We start from the raw sequence: 17,494 nt of genomic DNA on the forward strand, positions 1-17,494 counted from the left end.
AAAACCTGGCATGACGTCTCGCAGCTGAGAGTGGGCGTGGGGAGCTGATAGGAGCTTTCTAGGAGAAGGTGCCAAGTGAAGCAGTCATGTGGAGTGAAGGCAAGCAGAGGGGAAGGGAAGGAGGCATCCAAGCAGGGCCAGTGGGGAGATAGGACCCACTGTGCATGAGGCGTCCTGAAAACAGGCTGAATCCGGGGGGGTGCAAAGGGGCTTAGCAGCATCAGGTCAAGGATTCTAGGTTCTTCATCTACAAAGGGTTGAGCCAGTAAGACAGGAGGTAGAAGTTGAGAGCAGTTGCTTAAAATTGAGATTACAGAGGGTTCGCAGGTCCTGGCTGAGAGGGTTTTGTTTGTGTGTTTTCCCTTCTTTACACCAACTGTGTGTCCAGGGCTTCAGCTCAGTTCTGATACTAACCACCCCAGAAGGAGGGGCAGCCTCACAGGTATGATCCCAGTTCCACAAGACTATCCCCACTTCAGATGCCAACTCTTGGGTCCCCCGCTCCCCCACACTTCTGCTCGACTTGACTACAAACTCAGGAATCCCAGTACCTCCCCCGTCAGGTTGTATGATTTGCTAGACTGACTCACAGAACTCCAGAAAACGCCAGAGGAAGGGCCAGGCCACGGCCCCCTCCCCAGGCTCCTTTGTTTTAGAAACCTTGGTTGATTTCTTTAACTGGCCATTTGGGTCACTTGTTGGTTTGTTTCTCTTCCTACACTTTAAATTCTCCCTCGTATGTTTTAAATTCACCAATAGTGCATCCTTGAATGGAGAAGGCACTGGCAAACCACTCTAGTATTCTTGCCTGGAAAATCCCATCAACGGGGGAGCCTGGTGGGCTGCCTTCTATGGGATCGCACAGAGTCGGACATGATTGATGCGACTTAGCAGCAGCAGCAGCAGCAGTAGCAGCATCCTTGAAAACCCAGACCCCCAACCCTTACCTGAACAATAACAAAAGCCTAGGCACTCCATACATTCTCTCCCTACCTGACACCATGTTAGAGAGAGTGTGCTGTGTAAGTTTTAGGTCTCCTAAGCAAAAGCGTCTATTTTTTTTTTTCTGTTTTCATAGCTTCCTGAGTGCATCAGACCCACACCATGGTAGGAAGGTGTGCTGTGTAAGTTTTAGGTCTCCTAAGCAAAAAGCCTCTATTTCTTTTCTTTTTTCAGAGCTTCCTGAGAGCATCAGACCCACAGGGGGCAGTCTGACCACAACACTGGTGATTCACAGGCTGAGAATAGCAGAAAACAGTGCAGGCCACCCTGGGCTCCCTTTGCCTCCCCGGTAGTGCCTCCAGCTCCCTGGGGCAGAGGCCACATGTGTAATCTGAGCCCAGTAAATGACCAAGCCCTTCTTGGTTCTCAGTGTTGGCTCCATAGTCACTGAGGCAACAGACTTTATGGAGTACCTGTCAGGAGCCAAACACAGACAAGTTCGTGGTCCCTTCCCCCTCCCAGAGGTCACTGTTGTTGTTCTTGTTATTGTTCAGTTGCTTTCCCAGTCATGTCTAACTCTGTGACCCCACGGATTGCAGCACTCCAGGTTCCTCTGTCCTTCACTATCTCCTGGAGTTTGCTCAAATTCATGTCCATGAGACTGTGATGCCATCCAACCATCTCATCCTCTGCCACCTCCTTCTCATGCCCTCCATCTTTCCAAGCATCAGGGTCTTTTCCAATGAGTTGGCTCTTTGCATCAGGTGGGCAAAGCGTCAGAGCTCGAGTATTAGGCTTCCAATGAATATTCTGGGTTGATTTCCCTTAGGATTGACTGGTTGGATCTCCTTGTAGTCCAAGGGACTAATGCTCATCATTCAGTGAAGATGAGGGTAAATGTTATTTAAAGGTAAACTACAATGAAAAACCATGTGAGTTGAGAACTACTGGCATTAAACTATGGGAACTAATCAGAACTACTGGAATATAAAGCCAGAGGTCCATGCACTGCTAAGAATGTGTCCTGACCCCACCACCCAGATTCCACAGAGTTCTGTAGGCGGGATGAGCAGGAGAGGGTCGGAGAGGAGGAGGGGAGGGGGTTAAGGTCACTTGGGGCTGGATGGGGCCATCCCATAGTTTGACAGGGATGCGGGTTCCAGCTGGACACTCAGGATCTGTGCTCCTCACTCTATGCAAGCTCTGCTTCAATTGAAAATTGTCAAAGACAAAATGCAGGGTTTGTAATAAAAAGAGCCCTTTAGGTCTCATTTTAAAATGGGTAAATGGGCCGGACAGGAGGGACAGAGGACCACTCCCATGTGTCCTGTCACCTCTAAGGGACCACAAATGCTGTCCATCTCAAAGCTCCTAACAGCTGGAAACCCACACTGTGAGGGAAAGGGGAGACAAGACAGAGAAGAGCGAACCTGAGAACCTCCCTGTGGTGCTTCATCTCACGTATGGACGCGGCTGGGCCTTGGTGCCCGGATATTTGGCCAAATGTCATTCTGGGTGTTCCTGTGAGGATGTTTGGAAATGAGACCTACGTTTAAATCAGTGGACTTTGGTAAAGCAGGTTATTATTACCCCTGCATGACATGGGTGGGCCTCATCCAATCAGTTGAAGGCCTGAACAAAGACTGACTTCCCCACAAAGGGAAGGAATTCTGCCAGCAGCCAGCCTTCAGATTTGAACTCCAGAATCAGCTCCTCCCTGAGTCCTGCTGGTCTACTGAAGTGGCACTGGATCTGTTTGTTTTTGGGGGGACTTGCCAAAATGTTTGTTTGTTTTGGGACTTACTTTCATAATGGTGTGAGATGATTCCTTAAAGAAATGGGTTATTTCTGTCGAGAACCCTGACTGACTCACGAGCAAATGTGGACAAGTGAAGAGGAAAAAGATGGGGCAACCCCAGAAAGCCTCACAGGGATGGGCTGTGGGTGGCTACACTCTGAAGTAACTTTTCCTGGGTTGCAGAACCTTTTGAGAACACCCTGACCCCGTCCCCCCTACACCGCCCCCCCAACACAGACACAAGACAGTCTTGGAAAATTTCAAAGTTTCTTCACCAAAACTTGGCCACAGACTTCAGTTGAGGTTGCGTTAGCATGATGTGGACCCTGTGTTTTTGCAACTCTGCAATAACTGACACAGAGACACAGCTGGTGGGAGAAATGAACAGAATCTAAGAAACACAGAGCAAGAAGGGTGGCCCCAAATGCCAGGGCCATGAAGCCGGAAGTGGGGGTTGAGGATGGGCAGAGGACTGGGGAGTCCGAGGAGGCTCAGGAGGCAGCCACTCGTGGGGAGCGCAGGGCTCAGGGAAGAGTTTCCACAGAGACCCTGGGTGATGATGGCGGGTCTCTGGGAAGCCCCGCCAACTGATGGCCACGTGGTTTCCATTGCTTCCTTCCTCCCACGGTCCTCAGAATAGACCTCCACCCCTGAGTCCCTCTGAGCAGAGTGGACAGAGCTCCTGTTCCTAAGGTCTTACCTCCCGCCTGAAGATACTGGGTAAAATAAATGAGGTGGTACAGGTAGCTCACTGGAACCACCATCTACACAAGCTTGGAGCTGGGTCACCTCTCCTTTAGCAGTTTCCCCTCCACAAGATGAGACAGGCTGAGGATATAGAAAGAGGGTGAGAAAGAGGAGGGGAGGGAAAGGGAGAGAAGCAAAAGGAGCCAGAGCGATGGAAACCTGCTCATAGAACCTGCATCACTGCCCCTGAAACGTGCAGGAAAATAACAGGAAAGCTCGAAGGGACTGGGATCTTCAGCAGAAACTAAAGCAAGGGGCATCATTCAGGAACATGCAGCTCCAGGAGAGAACAGGAGTCTTGCCGAGGTGAGTGGAGTTGTATACCTGAGTATATTCAGGGTTACAATTTTATCTCAGGAAGAAAGGGCACACACTCAAAGACAAGAGCTTGGACCCCACATTCAGCATTAAAAAAAAAAAAAGGTCTGTGATGGGACTGTATACTGCCCTCCTACAGTACACAACTAAGGAACCAGGCAAAAGCTGTGAAACTACTGATTCAGACTCTAGCACAAGCAGTCCAGGACTGTAATTGAGGAGAGAAGAAAACAAGTGAGGTAGGGACTTCCCTGGCAGTCTGGTGGCTGGGATTCTGTGCTCCCAAAGCAGGGGGCCTGGTTCCACCCCTGGTCAAGGAACTAGATCCCACATGCTGCAACTAAGATCCTGCCTGCCATGATTAAGGTCCAAGGCAGCCAAATTAATGAATTAGCTAATTAAATGTTATGTGCTTAACCATTTATAAAAAAAGAAAAGAAAAGTAAACAAGTGAAGTGAGACTTATGACATCTCCAGCCTCTACAGATTTCCAGGCCTAAAGCTCAGGCAACAAGAACCCAAACAGACCAACAATTCTTCTGAGTCGAAGAGAGTGGGGTCAAAGTTCAGAGAGTGCAGGCATCTTCACTTCTGGACAGAAAACCAGCAGTGGGCGTTGGAATCAGGGGTGTGTGCCTGTGTGCTAAGTTGCTGCAGTTGTGTCCGACTCTGCTACTCTGTGGACTGTGGAGGTGCTGACCTTTTGTGACCCCATGGACTGTAGCCTGCCTGTGTAGCCTGCCCAAAATCTCTGTGCTTTTCATTCAATTCTAAAACTGCTCTGAGAAATGAAGTCTTTGATACTAGATGGAATTTTGGTTCAGCTTGATGGGATTAAGTGTGATGCTAAGATTCTAGACCCTGTCTTAAGGAGAGAGATCATCATTTCAGTAAAAAAAATAAATAAATAAAATTAAAAAAAAAATAAAAGAATCAGATATAAACTACCTATAAAAAATCCACCTGAGACATCAAATATAAAGGCAAATGGATTTAAAATGAAAGGAGGGAAACAGATCTGCTGTGGTCATTGTTTAGACCCTCAGTTGTGTACACCACTCTTGAGATCCCCATGGAATCATCCAGTCAAGATTACTGCAGTGTGTCGCCATGCCCTCCTTTGGGGAATCTCCCTGACCCAGGGATGAAAACCATGTCTCTGCATCTCAGACAGATTCTTTACTGTTGAGCCGACAGATATGCTATGGAAACATTAATTTAAAGAAAACATGGTAGGCTGTATTGGTTAATTCACAGGCTTCCTGGTGGCTGAGATGGTAAAGAATCTGCCTCCAATGTGGGAGACCTGGTTTGATCCCTGGTTTGGGAAGATGCCCTGGAGGAGGGCATGGCAACCCACTCCAGTATTCTTGCCTGGAGAATCCCCATGGACAGAGGAGCCTGGCAGACTACAGTCTATGGGGTCACAAAGGGTCAGATATGCCTGAGTGACTAAGCACAGCACAATCAAGTAACTTTTAGGACAAGGACCAGATATGGAGAGGGGTATTTATCCTAATGAAAAAATGTTTAATTCATCAAGAATACATATGAATACTGAATCAGAAGGTACTTAGCAAAGGAATTTTAAAATTCTTAAAGAAAACTTACAGGAATCATCGGAGAGACAAATTAGCAGTTACAGTTGGATTTCCCTGACAATCCAGTGGTTAAGATTCCAAGTTTTCAATGCAGGGGGCACAGGTTCCATCCCTGGTTGAGCAAGTAAGATCTCTTATACCACACACAAAATTCAATGCAAGGTAGATTAAAGGTTTACAAAAATCACAAAACTCCTGAAACCACAAAACTCCTAAAAGAAAGCATAGGAGAAAAGTTCTTTGGCATGGACCTCCACAAGGATGGTTTTGAGTTTGACACCAAAAGCACAAGCCACAAAAAGAAAGCTAAATGGTAGGATCCATCAAACTGAAAAGCTTCTGCACAGCAAAGGAAACAATGAACAAACTGAAAAAAGGATGCTCTTTTAATGGTCCAGTGATCTCTGAGGCTGGAGGAGATGGCAGCAGTGTTGAGGGAAAAAGTGGGGTGAGAGAGGATGGTCGCATCCCAGGTCACGTCCGAGTCCCTGGGATGGCCGCCGAATGTGGGGACTTGGCTTCGCACAGGCAGGGCTTAAGAGCAAGTCATGGTGAAGGAAGGTCAATCCAGGGAGGAAACACGCTACACGGAGAGTGTGGGCCATCTTGGAAAGCAAGCCCAGCCCCAGGGTATGGGGCTGTTGGTGTTTATAGGGGTGGGTCATTTCATAGGCTAATGAGTGCGAGGAGTATTCCAGCTATTTTGTGGAAAGGGTTGGGATTTCCAGGAACTGGGTCAGCACCTCCTTTTTGACCTTTACGGTCAGCCTTGGAATTGTCACGGTGCCTCTGGGTGTGTCACCTAGCTGCCGTGTTACAAAGGGATTTAAAAAAATATATTTACTTCAGGTCTTAGTTGCAGTATGCAGGATATTCATCTCAGCACACTGGCTTAGTCACCTCTCGGCATTTGGAGAAGGAAATGGCAACCCACTGCAGTATTCTTGCCTAGAAAATTCCATGGACAGAGGAGCCTGGTGGCCCAAGGTCAATGGGGTCGCAAAGAGTTGGACACAACTGAGCGACTTCACTTTCTTTCTTTCATGTGGAATCCTAGTGCCCAGGCTAGACACTGAATCCACATCCCCTGCACTGCAAGGCAGATTCTTAACCACTGGACCACCAGGGAGGTCTCCATCATTCTTTTAAAAGTTGTGCCCCGCCCAATTCTGATCTCATTAGCACCAGATAGCTGGCATTTGACAGCGCTATTCAAGCTTTCTCGTTATAGGAGAATGTCCTGGTAAAGCTCTCAGGACACTGTGGAGACTGCAGGAGGCAGGCAGGAACATTGAAAGAGAGGTCGATTTTGCTCCAAGTTACATCACTGCCACTTAGTAGACCGCGGCCTTGGACACAACTTTTTGTTGGATTTGCAGCCAATTTTAATCGACTGTTTAAGTCAGTTTTGCCTGTGGCCTCAGACATGGCTTTCTAGTCCTTGGGACCATCTTGTATAAACCTTGGGGCATACCTACCTGGTGAGTTTGTTTAGGGGAATTCAAAGAGATAATTTGAATAAAAGTGGCCAGCTACTGAGCAAGGATCATTGCAAAATATAATTGTGGGACAGGTTCAAAGAAGAAACTAGTAAAAGTGTCAGTGGGAGAGCACAGCATTAGACCCAGCCCTGGTCCCCTTCTGAGGGCAGGTCCCCACGTGACTGTCAGAAGCCATGGCGCCCGCCCGGTCCATAGGACAAGGGAACTGGGGACAATGTCCTCTGCCCATTAACACCGAGGACTCTGCGCTGAGAACACCTGTTTGTGGAGTCATAGATGTGAAGTGCTTTGTTCTTCAAAACCTTATCTGTAGGACTGGGACACCCCTTCTTGCCTGAGGAACTGAGGTGCTTTGCTGGAAAGAGCCTGCCTCAATTTCTGACTCACAGGTTAAGGGTTTGGGGACACAGCATTTATCTTCCCTTTAAAGAATGAAACCATGAGTTACCTTTTAGCCCAGGCATGAAGAAACCATGATCCACATGGCCTTGTTTGGCTTTGAACCTGGGAAAACTAAAAATTCATGTAGGCTTGCCCTAAAATTACCCCTTCCCTCTATCCTATATGAACTCATCTCTGGTTTCTGGTGAGCCACGCCATGGTTTCTTGGGTGTGTGACCTCCTTGCTGAGGCAACAGGACCCTTCCCTGATGGACAGAGATGCCCCTGGGTGCTAACTCCAGGATTAATATAGCTGCAAAGGACTCATCTTTAAACCTTGCCAAGGAAAAATAAGCCACTGCAATTGTGCAGTTCCTGACAAGGGCTCTTTTCCAACTGGTGAGGAACCATGGCAAGAAACTCCCTTGAAACTCACCATGGCACCCTGACCCCTTTTGGAAACGCCCTTCTATGAAAAGTCATGCCTGGTCTTGCACATTAAACTGCATCATCAGCTTCCTTAAAGAAAAAAAAAATCTGCTGTGCTGCAAACCATAGATCACTAAAACACACCAATTTTTATTTTGTTTATTTATTTAGGCTGTGCTAGGTTGTAGAAAATTGTGAAAGAGATGGGAATACCAGACCACATGACCTGCCTCTTGAGAAACCTATATGTAGATCAGGAACCAACAGTTAGAACTGGACATGGAACAACAGACTGGTTCCAAATAGGAAAAGGAGTACGTCAAGGCTGTATATTGTCACCCTGCTTATTTAACTTATATGCAGAGTACATCATGAGAAATGCTGGGCTGGAAGAAGCACAAGCTGGAATCAAGATTGCCAGGAGAAATATCAATAACCTCAGATATGCAGATGACACCACCCTTATAGCAGAAAGTGAAGAGGAACTAAAAAGCCTCTTGATGAAGGTGAAAGAGGAGAGTGAAATAATTGGCTTAAAGCTCAGCATTCAGAAAGCTAATATCAAGGCATCTGCTTCCATCACTTCATGGGAAATAGATGGTGAAACAGTGGAAACACTGTCAGACTTTATTTATTTGGGCTCCAAAATCACTGCAGATGGTGGCTGCAGCCATGAAATTAAAAGACACTTACTCCTTGGAAGGAAAATTATGACCAACCTAGATAGCATATTAAAAAGCAGAGACATTACTTTGCCAACATAGGTCCGTCTAGTCAAAACTATGGTTTTTCCAGTGGTCATGTATGGATATGAGAGTTGGACTGCGAAGAAAGCTGAGTGCCGAAGAATTGATGCTTTTGAACCGTGGTGTTGGACAAGATTCTTGAGAGTCCCTTTGACAGCAAGGAGATCCAACCAGTCCATTCTAAAGATCAGTCCTGGGTGTTCTTTGGAAGGAATGATGCTAAAGCTGAAAGTCCAATACTTTGGCCACCTCATGTGAAGAGTTGACTCATTGGAAAAGTCCCTGATACTGGGAGGGATTGGGGGCAGGAGGAGAAGGGGACAACAGAGGATGAGATGGCTGGATGGATTCATGGACTCGTTGAATGTGAGTTTGAGTGAACTCCGGGAGTTGGTGATGGACAGGGAGGCCTGGCATGCTGCTGTTTATGGGGTAGCAAAGAGTCTGACACGACTGAGCGACTGAACTTAACTGAACAGAGGTTGTAGTTGTGGCATGTGGGATCTAGTTACCTGATGTGCTATGCTTGGGAGTACAGAGTCTTACCCACTCTTACCACTCTTACCCACTCTTCAAGGAAGTCCCGTAAAACAGCATTTTTATTTATTTATTTTAACATGAAAAAAGCACATTTTATTGCACTTAAGTTATAAGAAAATAAAATTTCAAAACAGCATTGTTAAAAATTACTTTCAAAAAAACTTTGAATTGGAGGATAGCTGATTAATAATGTTGTGATAGTTTCAGGTGGACAGCAAAGAGACTCAGCCATGCATATACATGTATCCATTCTGCCCCAAACTTCCTTTCCATCCAAGCTGTCACATAACATTAAGCAGAATTCGCTGAAAAACAGCATTTTCAATGAAGAGACACAGTAGACAATGATTCAGTCTCACTTCTTTCTCCAGTGTAGTATTATAGCGTGTTTGTAAATTGACCCTGTAGTATAGATTTTGCCTGCAAGGTCCATAAATAAACAGATACATATATATCTCTTATGTATAGATAATATATATATATAGATGATATCTACCTCTCTCAAATGTCATTTAGGGCTATAGCAGAAGGAACTATGATTAAGACAACTTATTTTCCATCAGAAAAATCCTATCCCTGGGTGCCAGCCAGGGACTCTGTCTGCTCGAGGCAGCCTCCATGGCTTTGCCGAGCCTCAGATGCGAGACTCTGAGCCACAGCGGGGGACCTGAACAGGACTGAAGCTCCGGGGGCTCCTTCAGGATGGGGTCCTCCTGGGTAGCCACATTTCTAAAGGGCTTGGTGTTCTACTCAGAGCCGCGTGGCAAGTTCCATCCTGAGATTTAGTGTTTCTGAAAAGCCAGGTCAGTGTCTCTCCAACACTGAGATGGACGGATGTTACTAAGTGAGGGATGTTACTTAGTGATGGAGGTCCCCCTCTACCCAGTGAAGGGGTCCCCACTGCTGGGCCTGCTTCGTGATACTAGGCTGGGGACATGCGTTCAGTGGCAGCGTCATCCTCCCACTCTGTCTCTGATTGAAGGAAATGGAGCACCCATCTTCCCATCACATGTCCCACTGAGATTTCATGAGACTGGTGTGTGATTGTGTTGCAGAGAGTTAAGAAAAGTTTTTTTTCCCCCTCTTTCTTTCTTTTTTCCCTTTTGTGTCTTTCTCCACTTTAACTGTTCCTAACCTACAGTCTGTATTGATAACCAAGTTTCTTCTATGTAGAAGACTAACCTATTATGTGAACTACACCTGACACCTATGGCCCTCCATTTCTGCAAGAGCCACATTCTGCATCTATTATCCTTTAACTTATTCTAGCCACATCCTGATACTTAACTTTATTGCATCATAAACCTCCCCTTGTAGTGTGTTTTTCCCTTCCTTTGCTCTATGTTACCTCATGTTGATGCTTAACTTTATGGTGCACTCTCTTTGGAAGCCACCCCATAGTGGTCTGCTTTCCCCCTTTTGTATTACAGGAAGAAAGTCACCAGGAAATCCCCAAAGGACAATGGACCCAAGCACCAGGACCAACTGCCAGACCCAAATACCTAGCTACCTGACACTGGCCTGTTGACTGTTTCCCAACAGTGCAAAAGAGAGAATTCAGGACCCCTACACCTTTTGTCCCGTATCTCCAAGGCATGACTGTGAGCCCCAACTGTGAGCCCCTGGATTCCTGATGGAGGAGAGACAGGCTCCTTGAGGCAGGAACCTATCATGTTCTCCCTTCTGCCAGCTTAATGATTAAAGCCATCTTTCTGTTTCCTCCAAACTCTGTCTCCACAATTTTTATTCAGCTCTGGTGGGCAAAGAAAAGCAAGATTTTGGCGTCAACTGTTGCTGCCATCCCATAACAGGCTAGCTGGTGTGGGGAGCAGGTCGGGACAACTGGGTCTCTTCCTTCAGTGCTCCAGGGGCCAGAAAGAGCATGGCTGTCTCTGTGGATGCTGGGAGTCTGTAAGTGTTGCCCAGGGAGTGAAACTGCCTCTGAACAAGTTAGTCCCTATTTGGGCCTGAAACAGCCTTTCATGGAAACAGTGTATGTGTTAGTTGCTTAATTGTGTTCGACTCTTTGCAACCCCGTAGACTGCAGCCCACCAGGCCCCTCAGTCCATGGGACTCACCTGGCAAGAACATTGGAGCGGGTTGCCATTTCCTTCTCCAAAAGGAACTATCAGTTCAGTTCAGTTCAGTCGCTCAGTGGTGTCCGACTCTTTGCCACCCCATGAATTGCAGCATGCCAGGCCTCCCTGTCCATCACCAACTGCCAGAGTTCACTCAAACTCATGTGTATCGAGTCGGTGATGCCATCCAGGCATTTCATCCTCTGTCGTCCCGTTCTCCTCCTACCCCCAATCCCTCCCAGGATGAGGGTCTTTTCCAATGAGTCAACTCTTCTCATGACATGGCCAAATATTGGAGTTTCAGCCTCAGCATCAGTCCTTCCAAAGAACACCCAGGGGTGATCTCCTTTAGAATGGACTGGTTGGATGTTCTTGCAGTCCAAGGGACTCTCAAGAGTCTTGTCCAACACCACGGTTCAAAAGCATCAGTTCTTTGGCACTCAGCTTTCTTCACAGTCCAACTCTCACATCCATACATGACCACTGGAAGAACCATAGCCTTGACTAGACAGACCTTTGTTGGAAAAGTAATATCTCTGCTTTTCAAATGCTATCTAGGTTGGTCATAACTTTCCTTTCAAGGAATAAATGTCTTTTAATTTCACAGCTGCAATCACCATCTGCAGTGATTTTGGAGCCCCCAAAATAAAATCTGACACAGTTTCCACTGTTTCCCCATCTATCTTCCATGAAGGGATGGGACCAGATGCCATGATCTTAGTTTTCTGAATGTTGAGTTTTAAGCCAACTTTTTCACTCTCTTCTTTCACTTTCATATAGAGGCTTTTTTGTTCCTCTTCACTTTCTGCCATAAGGGTGGTGTCATCTGCATATTTGAGGTTATTGATATTTTTCCCTGCAATCTTGATTCCAGCTTGTGCTTCTTCAAGCCCAAAAGGAATTATAGAAATAAAGAAAGTGAAGTCTCCCAGTCATGTCTGACTCTCTGACACCCCATGAACTGTAGCCCACAAGGCTCCTCCATCCATGGCATTTTCCAGGCAAGAGTACTGGTTTGGGGTGCCATTTCCTTCTGCACAGGAAAACAGTGGGCAGTTTCAAAGCCCTGGAAGGGTGAGGGTGGGGCTGGGTAGCGGGTAAGCAAAGGTTCAGCAAGAAGTCTTTGCCCCTGTCAGATGAAACAGGAAAGTCTGTGACCCTTGCCACACCCCGGCCCATCAGCTGAACTGACTACCAGGGAGAAGTTTGTGGTTAAAAGGGCAGCAGGAAAGCTTTTTCTGGGGTTTCCAAAGCCTCATTAGCATACGAGTGCCCCTGCTTTGTGCTATAAAGGCCACTCCCATGACACACAGGGAAGAGGCTCAGTTAACCAGTTCCTAATAACCAAATCCACAGCCTGCACAGAATTCCTCCAGGAACCTGGGACCTTTATAAAGCGGCAAGTGCAGTCTCTTCTCCAGCATCAGCCGCAGAGCTCGGGACGCCAGCATGAGGCTCCATCACCTGCTCCTCGCAGTCCTCTTCCTGGTCCTGTCTGCTGGGTCAGGTGAGCTCGTGGCAGCCCCGGAGGGGGCCGTGGGCTCTCTCCTGTTTCTACCTCCTTCTGTCCTGCTATCCCCATCTACACGTGGTCAGACTAAACCCACCATATTTAATGCTTCTCAGAAGCCAGTGCTGAGTCCTCAGTAGCGAGAGGGTCTGAGAACCACCCTGCAAAATTGCTGGCTGTTACTAAGCCACTCTAGCGAGTCAAAGCTTCTGATCCCGTCTCCTCATTGGTTTCATGAGGAGGAAACCGAAGATGCCTCTCCTTTTTTTTCTTTTCATAAAAGCAAGAAATTTGATTTTGTCCCATGACAGAAGCACAGAATGTCACTTTATAAATCTTTCTATCTGAAGGTTTGTGGCTCTGGGCACCAGAGAAGTCCAGAGGAGAGTCAGGCCGAGCCTGGGCTTTGGGAGCTCCCTTTGGGATGCTCCGTGCTGAGTCTCCTCAGCAGGAAGGTCCTCCAGGACACGTCGCTGACTATACAACCCTCGATCCACAGCTGGGAGGCAGCACATCCAAAGCAGTGTGCAGAATCAGCTGTCTGATTTTCATCTTACCCTTGATATTTCCGGAAATAGGATGAAAATATGTAGGGAGGAAGGAGCGGGGGGGGGGGGGAGGATGCGGAGACTGAGACCTGAGACAACTGATTAGATGTCAAAATCAAGTTGAAAAGGCCTTGTCTGATCAGTGTTGTTTATGACTGTAACCCAACTCTTAGCACAGTGGCAGGGAGAGAGGACAGGGGTGTAAGGAATGTGGCCTCTCAGTGTCCGGGGCCCAGCTTCAATCCCTGGAGGGGGAACTAGAGAGGGAGCAGAGGTGCCTTGTGGCCAAAAGACAAAAAGGCGTGTGAGGAAGACGGGAAGGCGGCTGGTCGGGAGGAAACCACAAAGGGAGGAGGAGAGGGGCTGACTCGCCCCAGCGCTGAGAGCGTTCTGCGTTAGTAGAGACGATGATACAAACCTTTTTTTTCTGAGCCATTGTCACTGTCAGCTGTAAGTTCCTTTGAGAGTAAGTTCTCTTTAAACAGTTCTTACACTTTCAGCTGCATCATTTCCTCCTATCTCAGCTCCACTACTTGACTGACTCCATGAGTTGGAAAACTAAACGGTGAAAATAGACCCCGGTTGGGCGCTTCTGACTCCTGGCAGGAAGGAGGATGTAGCAGAGCTTCCCGGTCTTTGCCCTCGTGGTGGAGCTGACCCCGCACACAACCGGGGTCCTCACACCCCAGTCCCTCAGCCTCTGGTTCTGGAAACGTGAGGGTCCACCAGAGCCTGGGCACGGTCAGCGTCTGTCTGCAAACTGGTCCACGGGGTCCTGGACTCACATCTTGTTGTCACGAGGCCGTGTCCGCATCTCAGCACAGAAAGCCCCAGGGCCTCGCTCAGAGGGGACACAGCTGGCCTTCTCGAGATGCCACTTTCCTGCTGACACGTTTTTCCCTCTTCCTTCTCTTTTTAGGATTTACTCAAAGAGTAAGAAATCCTCAAAGCTGCCGTTGGAATATGGGTGTCTGTATTCCGTTCTTGTGCCGTGTAGGCATGAGACAGATTGGCACCTGTTTCGGGCCCCGAGTACCATGCTGCAGGAGGTAGTAAAAGAAGGCAAACACACGGTCGGGACCAATGCGGAGTCAGAAACTGCGCCCTTCAACACACCGTCTAAAATTTAAACGAGAATAAATTTTGTTCAAAATTAAAGAATCTTGCCCACTGGTCATTGAGATTGTTGTGTGGTGTCTGATCCCAAGCGAATTCAGAAATCCCTGAGGATGCTCTCTGAGCTCCCCATGTGAAACATCGGGGAATCGTGGTGGGGTGCTCTGTGCTCCCCGGGGTGTGACCCCCTGTTCCTTGGGGGCCTGACCTTCCCCAGCCCCTCTGTCTGCTGTCCTTCCTGCTTCCTAGCCCAGGGCACCCTGTCCTGCCCCATGTCTCCCCTCAAACATGCACCCCAGGGGTCCAGAATCACCAGCACACCAGTCCCATAGGAAAGCCCCCGCCCCCGCTCCAGGAGGAAACCCCCCTCCTCTGTCCCCTGTAGCCCTCACTTCCATTTGGTTTCTGCTTCTTATACCTGCCTTGTGCGCACGTGGATACACTTCTGATTCCCTTTTGGGCTATAAGATCTCTATAGGCATGGATTGTCCTATTCCTGTAAGTGCTGGGCATTGAGATGAGACATTGCTTCACAAATTGTCATCAACTGAATGACAGAGTTGACATGGACAAAGCATGTCTCTCTGTGTGTACATGATATGATGCAACTAGATGCTACGGAAAAACAAGTCCTGTGGAAAGCACAATTCAATGAAGACAACACAGCACAGAACACAGAGACCGCAGGGAATGGGGCGAGCATGCTGACCTCAGCCTGCTTGCAGTTTCTTCAGAGGGTTTGCTAGTTAAACCAAAACGCTTGTTTGTGCACGCTGTATGTATAAGCAGCTCTCTGGTCTTTGCACTAATTCTTCCGTCAGTGCAAGCTGAGGTCACCAAGGGGATGTTGTTAGGAGACAGGGCCTTTGGGAGGTGATTTGGTCATGAGGGTGGGACCCTCCTGGGTGGAATGAGGGCCTTTATGAAAGAGACCCCAGAGAGATGGCTCACCGCTTGTGCCCTCTGAGGACACAGGGAGACCACCCTCTACCAGCCACCTGCTCTGTCTTGATCGTGGAGCTCCCAGCCTCCAAAACTGAGAAGTAAGGGTCTGTTGTTAGTAAGCCACCTATTACAATACCACATGTAAAATAGATAGCCAGCAGGAATTTGCTGTGTGACTCAGGGAACTCAAACAGGGGCTCTGAGACCAGCTAAAAAGGTGGGATGGGGAAGGAGATGGTATGAAGTTCGAGAGGGAGGGGACATGGGTGAACCCATGGATGATTCTTGTTTTTCTATGACAGAAAACCACGAAATTCTGTAAAGCAATCATCCTTCAGTTAAAAAACAAAGTGCAAAAAAAGAGCCACCTGGCCTATGGTGTTTCTGTTTCAGTAGCCTGAAAGGGCAGACACATGACAAGTGAGAATTACAGCACAGGTAAATTAGGGTACCTAAGCATTCAGCCTTAATATAGGGAAATGACGTGGAGTATCTGGCTGTGCCCAATGCCATCTCATTACAAGGAGCTTTAGACGTGGACGCGGGACGCAGACCAGTGTCAGAGATGCACGCTGAGAGGCTAAACCAGCCCCGGCTCACACTGATGTGGAGAGGCCATAGGCCAAGGAGGGCAGGCAGCTTCTAAGCATGAGAAGGAAGGAAGCCTTAAGAAGGAACAGCATCCTGCTGACACCGTGATTTGAAGCCAGTGAGACCCACTTGGGACTTTGGATCCTCAGAACCACAATGACAAGTATGTGTTCCTTTAAGCCATGTAGCTTGTGGCAATTTGCTACAGCGGCAACAGGAAACCAATACAGCAGGAGCTTAAAATCATGCCTTAAGCCTAAAATTAGCAGCTCAAAAGACACAAACCTGTGTGTGTTTAATGGAGGAAAAAAATGATAACAGCTGTCAACATTTTACTCAACTTTATATTTCTTTTTTCACAGAAATGCCCATGCTGCCAACTCTTTTTCATCTCGAAGGTTGTATTTGGGACACAGTCTTACACGTCAAATATCTTGTATCCCTTTTATCCTTTATTTTTAGTTTGTTTTATTATCATGGAACATTTATCTGCCATTAAGTGTGGTTTCGTGGTACTGTTTATGTTAAATTTTTATCATATTCTTTGTTGGGATTTCAGTTTTTAATTTTTACTTAATTTTAAGTTGTATTCTTGTATCTGTTGATGTTTTACTGCCATAACATTTCTGGGTGTCATGTTGGATGCCTGCATGGGAGGAATGCTAGTGTCATTTCAGCACCGGGATGATGATGGCTTTCCCATGTGACTCATGAACCAAATGGGCTCATGCTCTGGTCCAAGGCAGCCTTTCCACCTAGGTCCTGGGTCTCATTTCTCATGCTTACTCAGGGGTGAGACCCAAACCATCTCTACCTCTTGCCCCGGTCTAGTGCAGCTAAAAAAACTAAAAGCAGGGACTTCCCTGGTGAACCAGTGGTTAAAACTCCAGCAAGGGGCATGGGTTCATCCCTGGTCAGGGAACTAAGATCTCATAGGCTACAGTTCAGTTCAGTTGCCCAGTCTTATCTGACTCTTTGCAACCCCAAGGACTGCAGCATGCCAGGCCTCCCTGTCCATCAACAACTCCCGGACGTTACTCAAACTCATGCCCATCAAGTCAGTGATGCCATCCAACCATCTCATCCTCTGTCATCCCCTTCTCCTCCCACCTTCAATCTTTTCCAGCATCAGGGCCTTTTCAAATGAGTTATTTCTTCCCATCCGGTAGCTAAAATATTGGTGTTTCAGCTTCAGCATCAGTCTTTCCAATGAATATTCAGGACTGATTTCCTTTAGGATGGACTGCTTGGATCTCCTTGCAGTCTAAGGGACTCGCAAGAGTCTTCTCCAACACCACAGTTCAATGGCATCAATCCTTCAGTGCTCAGCTTTCTTTATAGTCCAACTGTCACATCCATACATGACTACTGGAAAAACCATAGCTTTGACTAGATGGAGCTTTGTTGGCAAAGTAATGTCTTTGCTTTTTAATAAGCTGTCTATGTTGGTCATAGCTTTTCTTATGAGGAGCAAGTGTCTTTTAATTTCATGGCTGCAATCACCATCTTCAGTGATTTTGGAGCCTAAAAAATAAAGTCTGCCACTGTTTCCACTGTTTCCCCATCTATTTGCCATGAAGTGATGGTATCATAGGCTATGATCTTAGTTTTTGAAATGTCAAGTTTTAAGTCAGCTTTTTCCACTCTCTGCTTTCACCTTCATCAAGAGGCTCTTTTGTTCCTCTTCACTTTCTGCCATAAG

At 47.3% G+C, this 17,494-nt stretch overlaps 1 protein-coding gene across 1 annotated transcript; it reads left to right on the forward strand.

Moving 5' to 3' along the window:
* The first annotated feature begins 12,396 nt into the window (after positions 1–12,396).
* Positions 12,397–14,316, forward strand: DEFB4A (defensin, beta 4A). The gene is made up of 2 exons (NM_174775.1): positions 12,397–12,589; positions 14,060–14,316. Exons 1-2 carry the CDS (start codon positions 12,532–12,534, stop codon positions 14,191–14,193), a joined length of 192 nt encoding a protein of 63 aa, NP_777200.1. The 5' UTR covers positions 12,397–12,531; the 3' UTR covers positions 14,194–14,316.
* Positions 14,317–17,494: the final 3,178 nt, after the last annotated feature.

This window comes from Bos taurus, chromosome 27 (genome assembly GCF_002263795.3).
Source record: "Bos taurus isolate L1 Dominette 01449 registration number 42190680 breed Hereford chromosome 27, ARS-UCD2.0, whole genome shotgun sequence".
In the NCBI taxonomy this organism is placed as follows: Eukaryota; Metazoa; Chordata; class Mammalia; order Artiodactyla; family Bovidae; genus Bos; species Bos taurus.

Coding starts and splice junctions, on each gene's coding strand:
- DEFB4A (NM_174775.1), top strand. CDS start 12,532: ATGAGGCTCCATCACCTGCTCCTCGCAGTCCTCTTCCTGGTCCTGTCT. Junction 12,590..14,059: donor GGTCCTGTCTGCTGGGTCAG/GTGAGCTCGTGG, acceptor TTCTCTTTTTAG/GATTTACTCAAAGAGTAAGA.